The following is a 19,696-nucleotide window of genomic DNA, read 5'->3' as shown; positions in this document are numbered from 1 at the left end:
TATATTCTTTATTTTATATTAAAACTCGGAACCAAGTGTAAAAATGGTAGAGTGGAAGAGGGACACAACCATTGTCATCTCCTCGCCTATCTACTATAGACCATCCTCCACCCGAGTTACGGGTCATGCCCCGAATAAGAACTACTACCTTCGTCCTAATTTGATAGTCCACTTTTGATTTTTAAAGTATTTTTTCTTCAATTTTGACATTACATATGTTTTGTTTTTGATAGATAGTACTTGATGCAAAATATATGAATGAATTGTATTTTAAATGTTTTTTCATTGTTATAAGTTTTATCAAGTAATATATAACACAAATAAAAATATTTATGGTCAAAATTGAAGAAAAAAGAACTTCAAAAATAAAAAATGAACTATAAATTTGGAAGAGAAGAAGTATCCTTCTAATATAACAATTGATTTTTTTACGGTTAGTTGGCTGTCAAAATATAAATTTACCAAATTAGTTAATTAGTTTTGGCCTCGGGAAGTGGACAAACCCATTGTCATCTCCTCACTATAGTCCAAACTACAATTTCTTTTGTTTTTCTTCTTCTCATTTTATTTCCTCTTTCTTTTTTTTTTCTTTTTACTAAAACTCGAAACTAGATGTAAAGATGCCAAAATGGAAATGGGACAAAAACATTGTCATCTTCTCGCCTATCCATTATAGTCCACCCTGAGTCGTGGGTCATACCATGAATAACAACTATCCCTTTAAAATAATAATTGATTTTTTTTGAACGGCTAGTCCGCGCTTAAAATTTAATTCATCAAAGTTAGTTAATCAACTTATGCATAGGTTGCATCCAAGACATCTGATCTAAGAAGTGGATTAATCTTATATATAAAAATTTGAATACACTTCGATTAAAAGAATAGAATGTGATGTTTTATTGTTACTAATATATAATTAATCTATGGAAAACATTAGTTAAACTATCAAAACCAGTAATTTCGAACGAAAGTGTAAAGACCAATTGACAAAAAATTATATATATAACACAAGAAAATTAAAAAAATTAAAAAATATATTTTACTCGATAATACAACACCAAATGAATAAAATTTCTTTTGGAGAAATTAATCAATCCAAATTTTGTTTGTTAATATCAACCAAAAGGATCCAAATCCTTGTTATAATTTTCTGCTTCTTCTTCACCACCCAAGAAACCCTGGTTCAACAACATGCTTATGGGATCAACCTCTATCTCTCCTAAACCTGAAAAGAAATCGTCCGGTTGACCACCACCACCTCCACCTTGATCCGGCAACTCCGGTCGGTACCCTTGAGCAGGAAAACTTCCTTCCAATACTTGTAATTCATCTTTCACCTCAAGCCTTACCCCCACTAGGGTTGATCCTTCATCTTCTGTTGTTTCTATTTGTGGTGGTTGTTCCGTGGTGGTGGTGGACTTTGGTGGTTGTGGGGTTCTGGTGGAGCCGGCGAGGGCGTTTCTTTGAGTAGGCCATGGATGGTTGTGTTCAGAGGTGTAGGTGATGACCAACATGTTAGGGTCTGTGCGACTTCTTTCCACTTGTTTTCTTGCTGAGCAACCCTTTGAGCTACTGCATCTGTAATAGCCTCTGAATATATGCATGAAAATTCAATTAGATTTTTATAACAATTAATTAAGAAAAAGTAAAATCCCCTATTAACATTTAAAGTATCGGAAACAGATAATTGGCGTGAAAATATTTGATTGAAATTAGGGACAAGTTAATAATCTACATGAAAGACATCTTATTTTTCTAGACATATAATTTGGTTTTTAAGATATTTTATTTGGTTGAATTGGTATTGTTTTCCTAAAAAGTAAATTATAAATAATTTATTATAACTTGACTAAAAAGACATCTCGTTTTACCATATAGACATCCTAATTAAATTTGAAATATTTTTATTGATTGAACTTGAATTATTTTCCAAAAAAATTATATTATAAATAGTTAATTATATGCTAAATTTTAATTACTTTGTATTTATTTTAAAATAAAAAAAAAAAATGAGTAGGTTAAAAGGAATGTAAAAATTAGATTTTCAAAGTGTTATATGACAGAAGACATGAAAATAATTAATTATTCCACGGTTCTTGAGAATTTATATACATGGTTGATGATCTTAATTACAAATTACATGATGGATTTAACTTATATACATAATTTGATGACTTTAATTACAAAATGGAAGCTGAATTCTAGTCTTAACAATAATAACAGGTTTTTATATAGTGTATAATCCATTAAAAAATAATTTGTTGTGTGAATTTATGTATGGCAAAATGGTTAAATGTATATTTATATAATCATATTTTACTGTTATTGATTTATTTTTATTTTTTTTGACAAATTTACATCATGAAAAGTCAAAAAACAAATATTATTTTAAAATTCTTATAAGTTTTTACCCATTTTGAAATGAGGTTGATTTCTTATATATTTATAAATTTATAAAATCATAGTAACAACTTAAAAATCATTGTATAAATCAGAATAAAAGCTATTTTGGATTGAAATGGTACATAAAAGATAAAAATGGTTACATAGACAGACATTTAACCATAAAAAAGTCAATTTATTTTATTGATAGTTTATCCATTTTCCAATGAAAACCCATATATAGATGTCATAGTACATTCATATATTATGCATATATAAAAAAATTAAATGATAATTTTATATGAGATGGGTGTATGTGTAGTTGTGTACCTTGGATATGGAGACCCTTTAATAGGCTTCTGGCCGTACTTCCTCCAGGCCCAAAGGTCCGACGGCACCACTTCGCCGGTGGGTCTACTATTTGCAGGTGCTGGAGCCGGTATGCACACTACTTTCTTCGCCTGACTCTTCCTGCCCATTTAACCATGGTTACTATAACTACCCAATTGTTCAAATTGTATCTGATTTGATATAGTACATTTTAATTAAAATAATTAACTACGTATCAAATATAACAAATATTCTTTTAATAACGACGATATACATAAAGTATAAAGTTTATGATCCAAAACTAAATGTTCTTATTATATTATTAATGAACTTTATGTCTACATTTTATGAAGAAATAGTATATAAATAATTTGGTCCATCCTCATCCTCAGTAGGAGAATAGCTATTTTATTATTATTATTTTTTTGTTTGGGTGATATTTTTGTTGGGAAAACTCCAATAATATTTTAATATTTTTTATCAATTTACGGTTTAATCATAATATTTATTTTTTGATCATATAAGTTCCGATTATCTAGTTTTATTTAATAATCTGTCATTTTCTGTTGAAAAAATAAAGATTTTTTTCATTAATTTGGACAAAATAAAAAATAATCATGACTAGTCTATTTAAAAAAATAAAAGTTGAAATTAAACCATAAACCGGTCTACAATATTAGCACTTTATCGCGTCTTAATGGTTAATCAGTCAAAGAATTACTTAAAAACCCATAAAAAATACATAAAATATTAAAATGTACACATTACTAAGTATATATTAAAATGTAGAGATTACTAAGTAGTTGGACGACTTATTAAAAAACACTCACAACTCCAATATTAAAAACTATTGAAAATTTTATTCAAATAGTAAAAAGCTTTTAAATACACTACAATTGAAAATGCTTTTACATAAGGACGTATCTAACCCAACATGTTTTTGTATAAAATATAGGTAACCATTTTTCAATTTCAACATCATTTTTTACAACAAACTTAATTTTATAAATAATATTACACCAATTTTAGTATCATAGTATTCATTAATACTAAAAATGTTTATATATATATATATATATATATATATATATATATATATATATATATATATATATATATATATATATATATATATATATATATATAATTGCTCTAAAACTTTAAGGGTTTGTTTGATATAACAAAATGGAACAATGAAAAAAGTAAAATGGACAATAAATTAAAATGAAAGATAAAAAAATTTTACATTTCATTTTAATTTTTTAGGCTTAAAGAAATGGATATTAGCTTGTAATTAATAAATAGAAAAACGAATAAAGTAAAACTAATAATATATAAAATAATGTTATTTTGAAATTAGTTAAAAAAAAATAGTATTTCTAATCTAAAAAGGCTATAAAACAAAACAAACAAGGTATCATTAACTCTTAAAATATAATTAAAATAAAAAATATTTATTTAAGGTATTGAACTTTTTTTTAAATAAAGTTTATTGAAGATTATATGGATAAAATTAATTTATAATTATATTATATATCTTTCTACATATTCTTTAAAAAACATACTTCATGTGATGAAAATTAATTCTGATGAAAAAACTGTATTATGTGAAGAATGCTTCAATTCATTCATTTGTGAGAACCACACATTAATTTTTTTAATATGGCCAAATATTTCATATTATTTCTTTTGATTATTGCATATTAAACAATCCGGGAACTACATTTTTATTTGTTAAATTGTAATTTAAATAAAATATAAAATAAACATGTATATATTTAAAACGGGTTGAAGAATTGACATCATGTCATTAAACTTGGTTTGTGTTAACAGAAAATATCAATTTTTTTTTTGTTTCAACAATCATTTTAAATTATGTGGCCTGTTCCATAGACAGATTTCCTATATATCTCGGGGTAGCCCGGGAATCGGGATACCATTCAAAAAAAATTTAGTAGTGTAATATTTTTCAGAATTTTTTTTCTTATAATGTATTACATTATTTTTTATGTCGTGGATGCCTTTTTACTTGTCGGGATACCTTTTTAATTTGATCCTGAATCCGCTGCTAGTTTGTTTGGAATTTATAGTTTATTTTTTTTTTTCTTATTCACTAATAACTTATATATATATATATATATATATATATATATATATATATATATATATATATATATATATATATATATATATAAAGTAGGTGTACATATATTTATAACATTGGGTAACACATTAAAATATGGATATTTGAATTGATAAAAAAAAAACAACTAATTTCTAAATTGATAAACATAGAAATAAATTATTAACCCATAGGATAAAGATATACATTTACTAAGAATTTAGTAAAGTGGAATTTTCTTTTTTATAAACGAAACCGTTTTTTTTTTTTTTTTTTTTTTGCTTTCCTAATCAAATGTTGCATTTAACTTTAAATTTATCTAATAATTACTTTTTAAAATTTTGATCATACATTTAAAAGAATTAAAAAAATGAAACAAAAATAAATTAAGATTGTAAACTTAATCAAAGAGACAAAATGAGAGCTTGGTGATACAAAAAGAATGAACGAAACAAAAGGTGAAAAAGTGCAAAGTAAAAAAATACCTGAGACCACAAAAAATGCAAAATAAAAAGCTGATGGAAACTTAAAATTCCATTTCATATGTTGTCACTGTTTGGTGACAGTGAACTCACGTTCAATCATGATATGACATATTAAGAACTATTGAGCTTCAAATCTAACATCAACTTGTCTTAAATTACTTATTTTTTATTATGAAATAAAAAAATATATGTATTTTTTTTACTTCTTTTTAAATATAATATTCATTATTCAGCTCTATTTAATATATTTATTAAATATGTATTCTTTGTTTATTTTATTAAAATAAATGTAACAAAATATTAATGATTAAATTACATGTCGAATCTGTATTTTTTTTAAATAGTGATTGTTCTCTTCGTTTGATGAAATTTTAATATCGAGCCTAACACCTACTCTAAATGAATATTTGGCCATCAATTAATTACTTGTTTGATATGTCTTTTAATACATATAAAAATAAATAAACTTTGAGATTAGAAAAGTAACAAAAAGAAGCTCAGAAAAATGCTATACTTTCTAATAAATCCATTCTATAATGCAATCGTCAATATTGTTTTGTTAGATAACAGAAAGATCCAACAAAAACAATCCTCGATGCTATAGTATTCAACATTTTAGTTGTTCAATAAAATAAAATAAAAATAAAAGAGTAGATATAATATCTCCATAATATAATACAATAAGTAAAATGTATACCAAGAGGCATATAGCCTAATGGGTTGTAAACTTGTAATTAGTGATTGAGCTTGAAGTTATAATTTGGGGGGCCGAAAATAAAATACGTATAAAAATTAAAGGATAGAGGGGGCCAAAGTCAAATTTTCTTGTTTTGGGCATAATATGTAATCTTTTTAATACTTATGGACTATATATAAAAAAAATTGGGGGGGGGGGGGGGGGGGGGGGGGGGGGCACAGCCCCCCTTGGCCCTATATATGCTCCGTCCATGCTTGTAATTAAGGTGTCCTTAGTCATTTGTATTTGTAAACTTGTAACTAAGGTGTCCTTAGTCTTTTGTATTTGTATGAGTTAGATTATGTTTGACATCTAAAAAAACTAAATATAACTGAAAAGTTGGTTGTTAAATGTTAGTTGAAAAGTTACTTGATACTTGATAGTAGAAGTTATATGTGAATTTATAAGTTAGCTGATAAAAAATCATGTTTATTAAAAATAACTGATAAGTTAGCTGAAATATATAAAATGATATAAAATACATTTAATATATTGAATTTTCTATAACTAATTAAAGGTATATTAGAATATATATATATATATATATATATATATATATATATATATATATATATATATATATATATATAAAAAACACTTGAAAAGCTAGTCTAAAGGTGCTTTGAAGTGCTTTTCAATCAGCTAATTGATTTTTTGGAAAAACCAAAAATTCTTGGTTTTTTTGGAAAACTCATTTTTTTTGTTTGTTTTTTTGTTTAAAAAGTTAATGTTTGTAAACATTTTTTTAATTTATTGACTTTTTGAAAAGCAAATAAGTTCATAAAAATTAGTTTTTAAAAAATATTTGGATTAGCTTTATAGTGGAAAAAATCAATAAATTAATAAGTTAAAAAATGTTTTGTTAGCTTATGCATGTAAAATGATCATTTTTCAAAATTAATAAGTCAATGTCATAAAAAGTTTGCAAATATAAATTCTGACTAATTAAAAACTCGTTTTCAAAGGCTTAAGTAGAAATTGTTTTAAATGGACTTTTTCATTTATCAAACACTTTTTAAAACTTATTTGACTTTTTAAAAATTCGATAAGTTAATAAAGAGTTTTTAAATGAAATTTAAACATGTAGAAATTGTTTTAGAAATTGTTTTAAAAGGACTTTTTCATTTATCATACACTTTTTAAAACTTATTTGACTTTTTAAAAATTCAATAAGTTAATAAGGAGTTTTTAAATCAAAATTTAATCATGCTCTAGTTCATTTTGAAAAACACTCACAAACACCCTCTAAATAACCTTTTTTTAAAAGCTAGCTTATACTAGTATTTTTTTTTGTTTGACAGACATTACAATTTTAAAAAACTTAAAAGATAAGTTTATTTATCAGTTACTGATTGTTCAAAATACTCAATAAATAATATATGTAAACCATAACCTTTTGAGTTTTTATTTAAAACGAACTTATCATTAGAAAAGTGAAAAATAGAAAGATTTGTGGAAAAATTAAAAATAATAATTTCGAAATAACGCAAACAAATATTTAATCAGAATTATGTGTTCCAGGTAAAATAAAATGTTCATAATTATGACTATATTTTATTTTTTATTTTTATAAGATATATAAAAATAGATCAATCACAAACTTGGAAAATGTTACTGATATATATATATATATATATATATATATATATATATATATATATATATATATATATATATATATATATATATATATATATATATATATATATATATATATATATATATATATATATATATATATATATATATATATATATATATATATATATATATATATATATATATATATATATATATATATATATATATATGAATAGATCAATGATATTATATATTTAAAATCTTAACTTTCAATAATGTCTAGATAATAAATTTTAAATCTGTCCTTGAAAAAACTATAATCAAAATATTAAAATAGCTATTAAATAATACTATCAAACAAATACTGTTGATAATGTTGTGAAAAGTAAAGTATACCATATATAAATCATTTTTGAGTTTTTGATTTAGATGACATAGACAATAAGTAACAACATCACGGTTTTGTAATATACTGTATTTCTCTATTTTTGTAAATGAAATGAAACATAGGAAAAGTACGTTTTTGAAATATCCATAAAAAAGATAATCAAAATAAATTAATCTTGAAATTTTATGAATTACAAATACAATTTTTGCACAGAAAACTATACATTTGAAATAAAATACTAAGCATAAAGAATCTTCTGAATTAGTACAAAATATTGAATTTTTAGTATAGATTTTTAAATTTTTATTTCTAATTTTAGCTTGTAAATTAACAAGTCTTTAATAAATCGTATTATTATCATGTGTGTTTTTAAGGATCGCTTAGACTTCCAACGAAGCAATTTATATCGAATTCATTGTTATTATACACTATGCAAGACTTTTTACCATCATTATTATTATATTAAATACGTAAATGTATCTAATGGATTAAAAATTATCATAGAAGTTGTAAAAGTGAGTTAAAAATTATATGTGTATCAGTTATGAAGCAATATACATGCGATCTTCCTATATATTATTTCATTGAAGCAGTTTCCAATAAGAAAGAATTTAATATGTGCAGGGTATCAAGTTGTTTACCTTCTCTTGATGCCCGGATTTCGCGGGGATGAGATCTGTAAGGTGGTGGAGGAAGTTTCCAGCAAACAGCGTTTTGATGAAGCAGCAGCAGCAGCAGAAGAAGAATTAGAAGATGTGATGATATCATTATTTGAAGAAAAAGTTGACTTTGCAGCATTTGGTGAAATCTGAAGCATCTTTGAAAATATATTATGATTATGGTTATGGTTATGGTTATCCTTGATCTTGTGATCATCAAACCCTAAATGTGTTCTTGTTGCTGGAGTAGGTTGTTCAATTTCATCTAAACTGTTTCCAAAGAAGCATGGAATTGAAGTTCCTTCATGAACGAGTGGATCTGCAAGAAGGCTGGTGAAGGGTTGACCAAAACCAGCTTGATCATGGATTCTTGTTGACTTTTGGATCATCTGTGGTTCTTGATCAGATTGATCAAAGTATTGCCAATCTGAAACCCCCGGAGGATCGCCGGAGTTGACACTGCCTGGCCGGAAAATATCTGCTAAATCACCAAGATAGTTGTTCTCCATTATCAACCAATGGGAAGAAGATCAAGAATTAACCTCAAGAAAATTTGGCTGTGACCAACCAGATTTCTGTGGTTTTTGCACCAAACAGACGTGAAGGTTTGAAGAATGAAGATGCAGCTGATGTAGCTCTTTCTTTTTTGTTTACATGTGGAGATGATGAGTTCTTGAAGGGTGTTGAAAGAGACAGTTTTTAGGGTTTGGAAGAAAGAGATGAAAGTAGAAAGAGAAAGAGTCGCTGACTTTTCACACATATGACAGTTCTATTCCATACGCAAAGAGAAGGAAAAAAGGGTTTGTATATTAGATTCATGATTAGTTAATGGGGATTTTTAGATGGCCATAATCTGACTGAGATATGTGGATTATTTTATATAGTTTTGCAATATACATTTGCGATTATGATATATATATTTATTATTTCTTGACAAAACTTCAAAAATGGTCCTTGTGGTTTTCGAAAATATCAAGTTTAGTCCCTAAGTTCAAAAAACTTCATAGATCGCCCCTTTGGTTTCAAAACTTTTAACATTTAGTCATTCCGGCTCACTCCGTTACCATTTAACCGTTAAGTTCGGGGTATTTTTGTCATTTCATTACCCAGGGACCATTTATGAGGTTTTCTATTATTTTTTTTAAAATAAATAAATAAATTTAATATGTAAGGGTCCCACCTCTCTCTCTCTCTCTCTCTCTCTCTCTCTCTCTCTCTCTCTCTCTCTCTCTCTCTCTCTCTCTCTCTCTCTCTCTCTCTCTCTCTCTCCTGTTTTCTTCTTCGTCTAGCACCACACAAACACTCCAATACTTGCTATTGTTGTCCCCATTTCTTCTTCATTAGACTGCCATGACTCACCCACCGGAGGTGGGTGGTCCTCCTTTTGCCAGAAAATGCGAAGATGAGAAGGAGGAGGTTGTTGCCTCCATCCCAACCTCCAACAGATCCCTTCCCGTCGAAGCTCAACCCCCAAACACCCCACTACTCACTAATGTAACCTACCGGTGACCAAAACAATTCCGTCGGGGACTTCTCTAGTCGAAGGTGACTACCGGTGAGCCAAAGCACTACCTCCGCAATCTCAACCTCTCTTTCCTCCTCCTGTTCTGATAATTAATCACTACCTCTGTTGTTGTTATGACCACTAAACACCACCGAACACTACCTTCCAGTCGTGACCCACCATCACCGCCACTGTTGTGAAGTTCGATTACCACCAAGTTCTCCCCTCCTCCACTTGAACAAGTCTTGATTTGAGCAAGAACAAGAACAATTCCTTCATAACCAACTTTTTCATATGGGTGTTTGTTTTTTTTTCAACAATCTTTGTGGGTTTTTAAGAATAAACGCCTGTGACTTCGTTTCTTAAGAATAAACAGTATTGATCGGAAAATAATACCTCGAATTCCGGTAATAGATCCTTCACGGCTTCGTATACGTCGAGAATTTTGAACAGTCTCTCTAGTGCTCTGCTCCCCATGGCGATTCCATTAGCGAAATTAAGCAGCTCCATGGTGGAAACCCTACATACATCCATGAAGGAGAGATCGGCGGCGTCTTCTATAGAGAGAGAGAAAGAGAGAGAGGTGGGACCCTTACATATTAAATTTATTTATTTATTTTTAAAAAAGTAATAGAAAACCTCATAAATGGTCCCTGGGTAATGAAATGACAAAAATGCCCCTGACTTAACGGTTAAATGGTAACGGAGTGAGCCGGAAGAACCAAATGTTAAAAGTTTTGAAACCACAGGGACAATCTATGAGGTTTTTTGAACTTAGGGACTAAACTTGATATTTTCGAAAACCACAGGGACCATTTTTGAAGTTTTGTCTTATTTCTTTATTAGTCTTTTCGTCTTGTTAAGAGTTTATTTTACGGTTTAAAAAAAAAGTAAAAAAGACGGGAAATTCCAAAAATAAAAAAGTCAAAAATATATTGACAACATTCATTTTGTTTGGTACGTAAAAAAATGAAAGCTAACTTGGTTACGTTTTATATATTTATAATATCGAATTTTGTTTACTTCAAAACTATCATAATGTGGTTACCCGAAGTTATAATATTTTTAATTAATTCTCTAGACTTTCAATTTTTATACTATTTAGCATTTGAATAGGTTTCAACTGATTTCTTGGTTGCCACTTCACACATGGGTAGATTTGGTACTAATGTGACATCTAGAAGCAAAATAACATCATTCGTCTTCTCTCATGACGTTTTCTTTCGTCTGTTTCTCTTGTCTCGTCTTTTGTCCTTCAAGAACGCTTCGTCGTCTCCCTTTTTCTCGTCTCCTCTCCTCTCGTTATAGAAGGCTTCATGTGACATCCTCTTTTAAGCGAAGGTAAAGCATTGATCACCATGTATTTGATTTTTCCTTCTACCCATTAGAAATCAGAAGGCAAACTCAAGAACCAATTGCTAGGTATCTTTCCTATCGATTTTGTTCTTGTAAAGTTGATATAGTCAATCGATATTTGAAGCACAACAAGAATGAGAAAATACTTATTATATTACATACGATTCAAAAGAAAATACTACACATCCATTTTTCAAAAAGATCAAAAACAAAACAACTAACAAGCTTAACATATCCATGTTATTGCCAAAAATATACTAAACAAAACACAAACTTCACTTCCTTCATAAAGCCATGGGGTTGTCAATCATGTTAATTTATAGTCTTTATAGGGCCTTTTACACACACACACACACACACACACACACATATATATATATATATATATATATATATCCTTGCAATACAATACCCTAATGGAGAGGGCTTTTACCACATTTAACATGGTATCAAGCTAGGGTTTCTAAACCCCTTCATTCTCACGTATGGCGCCTCTCTAAGTCCAAAAAAAAATTTATGCCATGATATGTTCTCTTCTTGTTCACTCTCTTAGTCGGCTTCTTCATTGTGGACTGCCCTCCTTTTTTATCGTCCCGGTGCTTCACATCTGCCTCAATTTATGTAAGACTGAAACCTTTGCACAACTCCTGCCCCACGCTTCCATTTGTTGCATGCCTTACATACTATCGTGACAGCCTATTATGTCCACCATACCAGCTTCTTCATCGACCACCATTACATCCAAACTGAATTTGGTTTGTTCACTTACCAATGTTTATAACCAGTTCAATTTTAAACTGAATGTTGATGGTTCACAATACAAGTTATAGAGGAAAATCTTTTCTAACATGTGCCATGGAAAAATGAGTTATGGTTACTTATCGGGCAAGTCAAAACCCACTAGTAATGATGATGAGGAAAGGTTCTCAATTGATGCACACATAAAGTCCTGGTTTTACAGTACATGTGATCCTAGTCTTCTCCAAATTATTTGTAGTGATGATTGTTCTGCTAAAGATCTTTGGGATAAACTTCACGAATTTTTTCGCAACAATAAGATGTTCGAAATGTTACAGCTTCAAGATCAGTTTCGTAATACAAAGAAAGGCTCCAACTTCATCACTGAATTCTGCCACACTCTCAAGAACCTTGCAGATGATCTTAAGGATGTTGACTCGCCCATCACCGATATTGAACTTGTGATGCAAAACCTTTGCCAATTCCCTCCCTCGTACCACAACATCGTTGATGTCATCACAAACACCAAGTCGTTCCCATCGTTTTTTGAAGCCAAAAACATGTTGCTCATACATGAGTCTCGTGAAGCTTCATCTAATTCACTTCTTGACTCCAATGTGACTCAAAACTCGGCACTTTTCTCATCCTCCAACAATTCTGGAAGATCCAAAAAACGTTGGTCAAAAAATCGGAACACACAACGGAACTCCACTAAACCTAGATCTCATGTTGGACAAACTGATTTGCAATGGAATTTTGTTGGATTTTTGGGACATGCTCCAATTCCTGCTTATGGTCCCGGACCAACAGCCTCCATGCAATAGTTTCAGAAGCTGCACCCTTTGCAGCCTCTGTTTCCTGCACATCAAAAAAATTTCTCGCAGCAACCCTTTCTGTCTCAACACCCACAACATGGCCCAACTCCGGTCCAATCGCCCCATGGCTTGCAGGCCATGCCCCAACAGTCCCTCGGTCAGCTCCCTTCTTCGATGACAACAGACTTCATCCTTACTGTTGTCCAATAGTCGCATGCCACGCACCTTCCATCCTTGGTGTATATGCGGCCGGCTCCAGCCTCGGGTTCCTCCTTTGGTGCTCATACTCAATTCACAAATTTAGCCTCCATATTTCAAGCTATATCAGTCCAACCGCCATCTAACAACAACTACTACATGGATTCTAGGGCTAGCTCGCACATGTTATTCAATTCAGGTAACATGCTCTCCCTTACTCCATGCAACTCTAAATCTATTATGGTTGGTAATGGTATTGTCCTGCCCGTCACTCATATTGGACATACTTTTTTTCCGCATTCACATAACCTCCTTTCTTTAAATAATGTACTTATCTCAAACAAAATGGTCAAAAACCTCTTGTCTATGCGAAAATTCACTACTGATAACTCTATCTCTGTAACTTTTGACCCTTTTTGGTTTCACCGTGAAGGATTTTAAAATAGGTGCTTTCATTCAATGATGTGATAGTGTAGGTGATCTCTACCCTATACTTCCCTCCATCAATCCTTCTCCTACTGCTACTGGTTGTGTTGTTGTCACTCTTCCTATATGGAATCGGCGTTTTGGTCATCTCGGTTTGTCTGTTCTTTAGTTTTTACATTCTCTTCATTTTATTTCTAGCTCTACTAATAAGCTTCCCATATGTCATGCTTCTCAGCTTGGGAAACATTGTCGGTTACCCTTTTCTACTTCTGAAACTAAAACATCTTGTGTGTTTGAATTAGTACATTCTGATTTATGGACATCTCCTGTTACTTGTATAAGTGGTTTTATATATTATGTTCTTTTCTTGGATGATTTCTCTCATTTTTATGGTCTTTCCCCTTTCGTGCAAAATCTGATGTTTTTTCTGTTTTCATAAACTTTCACAATTATTTTTACAATCAATTCCACACAACAATTCAAGCTTTTCAATGTGACAACGGTCGCGAATTCAATAACCAATTATTACTAAAAAATTACAAAAAAGAAATTAAAATACGTTTTTCTTGTCCTTATACATCTCAAAAATTTGGAAAAGCTGAATGAGCCATTAGCACGATCAATAACATCATTCGTACTTTTCTCTTTCAAGCTTCTCTTCCCCCAAAGCTCTACTCATACCTTTAACCTTCTTCCCACAACCACTTTTTCCTTCAAGACTCCTTTTGAACTCCTTTTTGGCTTATTTCCCTCTTATGACCACCTCTGTGTCTGTGGATTGTGACATCCTCATTTTCACGGCCAGAAAATACCGATTTTGTTTATGCTTTGTTTGAAAATCAAAGTAACATTTTAAATAAAAGTGATGCGGAATTTGTCCCAAAACAATTTAAGATAACGATTTATCAAAAGCATTTCCATAGAAATGTATTTCATTAAAAGACTTGGGATGTCATGTTCGATACAGATCAAAAGCATAAAAAGTACAATATAAGCCTTACTACATTATTTCATATCTACAGGCCTATATCCGTAATCCCTAATCCAAAACATCACATCTATGCTCGAGCGCCACTACCTGTAATACATGAAACTGAATGGGTCAGGCTTGGGAGCCTGGTGAGCACATAGGATTTTCAACCCACAATAAATAAGTTTATTAATTTCATCAACCAACAATAACCCGATTACTCGTTCCCGTTATCCTCACTTTACGTCCCTAAACACCTATCATAAGGGACCTAGCCTAAGGATCATCATCGGGATGGACACTACTTCTAAGGGGATTCCTCAGCAATAAATGTCCTTAAGGCAACCATATGGGGGATGGAGTACACCGATGAACACATCGTTCACAAACACCTACAGGTTGCGAGCCTGCTAGTGTTCCACTGGACTGTCTAGAAGAGTCAGTGGTCGTCACCCATACTCTGCTAGATGACAGAATCAACAACAACAACATCGAGGTCTCTCATCATTTTATCACACATCGTCTAATACATCTACCCATGTTTTACCCCAACATTTCTATAGATATAAAATACATATACAATTTAAATCATATAAAACTTGTATAAAATCGTTCATCCAGCATAGATAGCAAGTATACAGATAATATACACACATAGCACGTAGTTTATATAAAATACTTCATATCTATGTGTAAGATGAAAGGGACCATGCACTCACTTGAAAAGGTGGTGATTCCGAACTCAGACAGCGCTTCGCTTCTTAAAAATAATTTCCTTCGACGAAACCTACTATTATTACCACTAGAGTTTAGTTTATTATTCGCCGAGACTAATTAATAGTCTACCTATTATTACTATTATATAAGCGTAAAAAATACTTATATAACCCATAATAATAGCTCAAGTACTTATTATAACTTCCTAATAACGTTACTATAATTAAATAAAATCTATATTAAAAATAGCGTAGGCGTAGCTCACTTACAGCGGGTTTTATAGAAAACCGGGCTTTGCTTGGAGAAGCGTTCCCGAGCCGAAAATCTCTTCTTCTTAGAGTCGTCGAGCACTCCGAGGCTTCCGCCTCGTGCTAGGGAGGTTCCCTAGGCTTTTCGGGGGATTTCGGGGCTAGAGAGAGGTTCTAGAGAGAGGTTCTAGAGAGAGTGTAAAGAGAAGAAAGAATGGAAAAGGTGTGAAGAAAATGAGGGTGGGAGAGGTGGTATTTATAGGGTGAAATATGGCTAAACTTGGTGCCACATGTCACCATCTGGTGGCAAGCCTTGGGGAGAAAGCAATTGCCAAGATTGTGTCACGTCACCCATTTTCGCACATCACACTTCCGACTTCTAAAATCCATAACTTTCACATACAAGCTTCGTTCTTGACGTTCTTTATATCCACGTGTAGGTAAAAATAAGATGTACAACTTTCATTTTGATTCCGTCGGCTAATTCTTGACCGATCTTAAATTTAACAGTACGAGGAGATTATACTGTTAAATGTCCGTGTAAAATTCATAACTTCTACATACGGACTCTGTTTCCGTCTGTCTTTTTACAGTTGAGTTCCTATTAATGAGATCTTCAATTCTCATTTAGGTCGCGTAGGCCAAAAACCGCTCGATCTAAAATTCGAGTTTCGGGTTGTACACTGCTAAGCCGAAACTTCGAAAAATCATAACTTCCTCATACGAAGTCAGATTTGGGCGTTCTTTTTATGGACGCTCTCGGTTTAACATATTCTACGACTTTCGTTTAGATCGTTAAGGCTAAAACTCACTCTATCGTAAATTCACTATTTACGCTTTTCGGTATCGTGTCGGTTCCATCGCAAAACTTCGACGGGTCATAACTTCTTCGTTACAACTCGGATTTCGGCGTTCTTTATATCTCCAGAATCCTTGTTTCAACCACTAAAACATTATGTAAAGATATCAGGTTTATCTCTCACTTTAATTTTGACGCTTATTTTTATCCTTTATTTATTATACATTTATAAATAAGTAATAAGCACATAAATACACATAATTCACATAATACTCAAATATTTCATCTTTATTACTTCAGAAAGAGTTACAATAGTTGACCTAGACTATTACATTGTCTAAAAATACTTAGCCCCGAAACCCGGGCGATACATGGATGCCTTTGTTATCCAAACCTTTCTTCCACTACTCAGCATAAACTATCTTCACGTTCTTTAATTTGCATTTATCTTGGTCCCTTCTCTGATCACAAAGGGTATCGGTGCCTTGACCTTATTACTCAACGAGTCATTATCTCTCATCATGTCATTTTTATGAGGAGCATTTTCCCTTCACCGACTTTCAACCCACAAATGATGTTTCTGAGTATGACTCTTTTCTCCATGATGATACTCCTACCACTTCCTTCATTCCTCGTACTGCTCAGGTATCTGTCACTCCATCTATTGACCCTTACCCTACCTCTCCAAATAGCAGTTCCTCTACACCCGCAACTCCTCCCACCCCTCCTACAGCTCCTCCTCCCCCTCTCCTACCACCATCCCATCCCATGGTCACTAAATCTCTATGACCCAAAAAAATCTTCAACCTCTCAGCCACTACTAACATTTCTCCCATTCCTCGATCTACTGTACAGGCTCTTTGTGATCCTAACTAGAAATCTGCCATAGATAGTGAGATGTCTACTCTCACATCCAACCATACTTGGGATCTTGTTCCTCCTCCTCAAAGTGCAAACATTGTTGGTTGTCGTTGGCTCTATCATCACAAGTGTGACAGCAAAGGCATTAATTTTGATCGCTATAAAGGTCGCCTTGTAGCTTAGGGTTTCTCTCAACAACCTGGCCTTGACTTTGATGACACTTTTAGCCTGCTTGTCAAACCTGCCATGTAACGTCCCAAAATTCAAGACTAAAATTTTTTTTTAATAAAACATCACTTAAGGCAAAATCATCGATTCAAAACATGATCAGAGTAATAGTTTCCAAAAAACATGTTCGTTATCAGAGTAAAACATTCTCAGGCTGACTAATCTATGGTGTGTGCTATGTGATCATCCCGAGCTCCATCATCCGCTACCGGAAGCACCTGAAACCGAAACTGAAAATCGTAAGCACGAAGCTTAGTGAGTTCCCCCATCATACCACATACCATACAATCATATGATGAATAGCTAGGAGATACGGGCCTCACCCACATTCATGGAGATACGGGCCTTGCCCACACTCCGCTAGCTGGGAGATACGGGCCTCGCCCACACTCAACTATCTCTGAGATACGGGCCTCACCCACACTCAGCTACTAAACCATAACATACAAGTATATATAATCATATAATGAACAGCCAGGAGATACGGGCCTCACCCACACTCATGGAGATACGGGCCTTGCCCACACTCCACTAGCTGGGAGATACGGGCCTCGCCCATACTCAACTATCTCTGAGATACGGGCCTCGCCCACAGTCAGCTACTAAACCATATATCATAACATATCATGCCAGCAAATAAACATATCATCACATACTGTCAGACGTTTCTAGGGCGTCTGACTACCCTCCGGTCCTAACAACCGAACTCTACTGATGAGTCATGGAACCCCATCCATGCTCCTACTGATAGTGAGGTACGGGCCCAGCCCACACTCACTCTTTCCCTAACTTGGGCCTCGCCCCTGATTTGCTGCTAATGATATGTGGAACACCATCCACACTCTGCAATTGGTGAGACACAGGACCTCGCCCACACTCACCTCCCTACCAGGCACGTACAAGTATCACACAGACAATAAGTGTAAACTATCACATAAATCGTTCCTTGGGCACCTACCCGCTATCATTGGACCTCGTCCTGAATATCATACTAGCATACTGTGCCTAGGGCTAACCCCCGGGTCTTCTACTCATAACTACATGGGTCGGCATTGTGGCCGTAGACCCATTCATACAAAGGGAAACTTACCTGCACTGGCTGAACTCGCTGATGATCCCACTAGCTGCTGCCCGGCAACTCTCTGAACTCTTGCTCCACTCGCTCTCCGAGCTCCAAGATGAACACAAACTGAAGTAGATCTCGGATATACACCTCTCCTTTGAAGCAACCTTCTTGATCTTCAAGTTCCTTTCCAAAATTTCCTTCCTCCAAATCTATTTCTCTCAAATGATGGAAGCTCACACGAAATATAGGGTTTACAGGTTCTCTAGGATGATATGGAGGCTGAGGGAGGGACATAACACCCTTTATATAAGATACAACTCCCGGAATTAGGGTTTTCCTCGCACATACCAGACTCGCCGAGTCTCCTTGGCCGACTCGCCGAGTCGGTCACTTACTCCTCGACCCGGATCTTGCTTGGACTCGCCGAGTTCCTCCTTGGACTCGCCGAGTCGCCCCTTAAAATTAGGGTTTTTCTTTCCTTTCTTGGCCTAAAACTTTGGGTGTTACAACTCTCCCCCACTTAAACTAAACTTCATCCTCGAAGTTTGCTATGGCCCACCGCCTGCGATCTGCCTCCAATAACTCACCAATTAATCCAACACCAGCTGCCTACTTTCGCTGGCCTCCCGCTTGGTCATTCCGGCTAACACAAATCCTTGCGAATAATAGACTCGGGTCACCCTGACCCTGAACATCCTGGGAACACAACTTACTTACCGACAATCCTTCTGGTACTCACCGAGTACTGCAATGAACCTATAGGGGTTCACCCCTTCTTTCCTTGCACAATTCCTTGCCTTCCCAAGGCAAGGCCCCATAACCAACTATTTCTTCTGTCACTGTGAAGGCCCTATCCTTCACCAACTCCATCACCCCCGCTAATCCCAGTACGGTTCATCACCGTCAGTAACCACTGACACTCCTCTCTGCCAAAACTTGGTGCCGAGCACCCCTCGATTCAACTAACTAAATCCCACCATACACTGCTTACCCGCAATACTACTGACTGAAAATTCTGCTATTCCTTGTCTGCCTTCTGGATGAACTGGGACCACCCTGGTCCCTACCAACCTATCAATGTCTGGAT

General features: G+C 33.1%; 2 protein-coding genes across 2 annotated transcripts; one reads left to right on the top strand and one right to left on the bottom strand.

Annotated features, from left to right (window-relative positions):
* Window positions 1-1,037: 1,037 nt before the first annotated feature.
* LOC111906611 (probable WRKY transcription factor 14) lies at window positions 1,038-9,518 on the bottom strand. The gene is made up of 3 exons (XM_023902377.3): window positions 8,666-9,518; window positions 2,713-2,853; window positions 1,038-1,590 (listed from the first exon to the last, which is right to left on the bottom strand). The coding sequence occupies exons 1-3, from the start codon at window positions 9,190-9,192 to the stop codon at window positions 1,116-1,118; spliced, it is 1,143 nt and encodes a 380-aa protein (XP_023758145.1). The 5' UTR covers window positions 9,193-9,518; the 3' UTR covers window positions 1,038-1,115.
* Window positions 9,519-12,406: 2,888 nt separating this feature from the next.
* Window positions 12,407-13,105, top strand: LOC111906586 (uncharacterized). The gene has a single exon (XM_023902339.1). It carries the CDS (start codon window positions 12,407-12,409, stop codon window positions 13,103-13,105), a length of 699 nt encoding a protein of 232 aa, XP_023758107.1.
* Window positions 13,106-19,696: the final 6,591 nt, after the last annotated feature.

The sequence above is a fragment of the Lactuca sativa genome, chromosome 7 (assembly GCF_002870075.4).
Source record: "Lactuca sativa cultivar Salinas chromosome 7, Lsat_Salinas_v11, whole genome shotgun sequence".
Lineage (NCBI taxonomy): Eukaryota > Viridiplantae > Streptophyta > Magnoliopsida > Asterales > Asteraceae > Lactuca > Lactuca sativa.
Note: the sequence above shows the minus strand (reverse complement) of the source record. Positions and strands in the feature narration are given on the sequence as shown.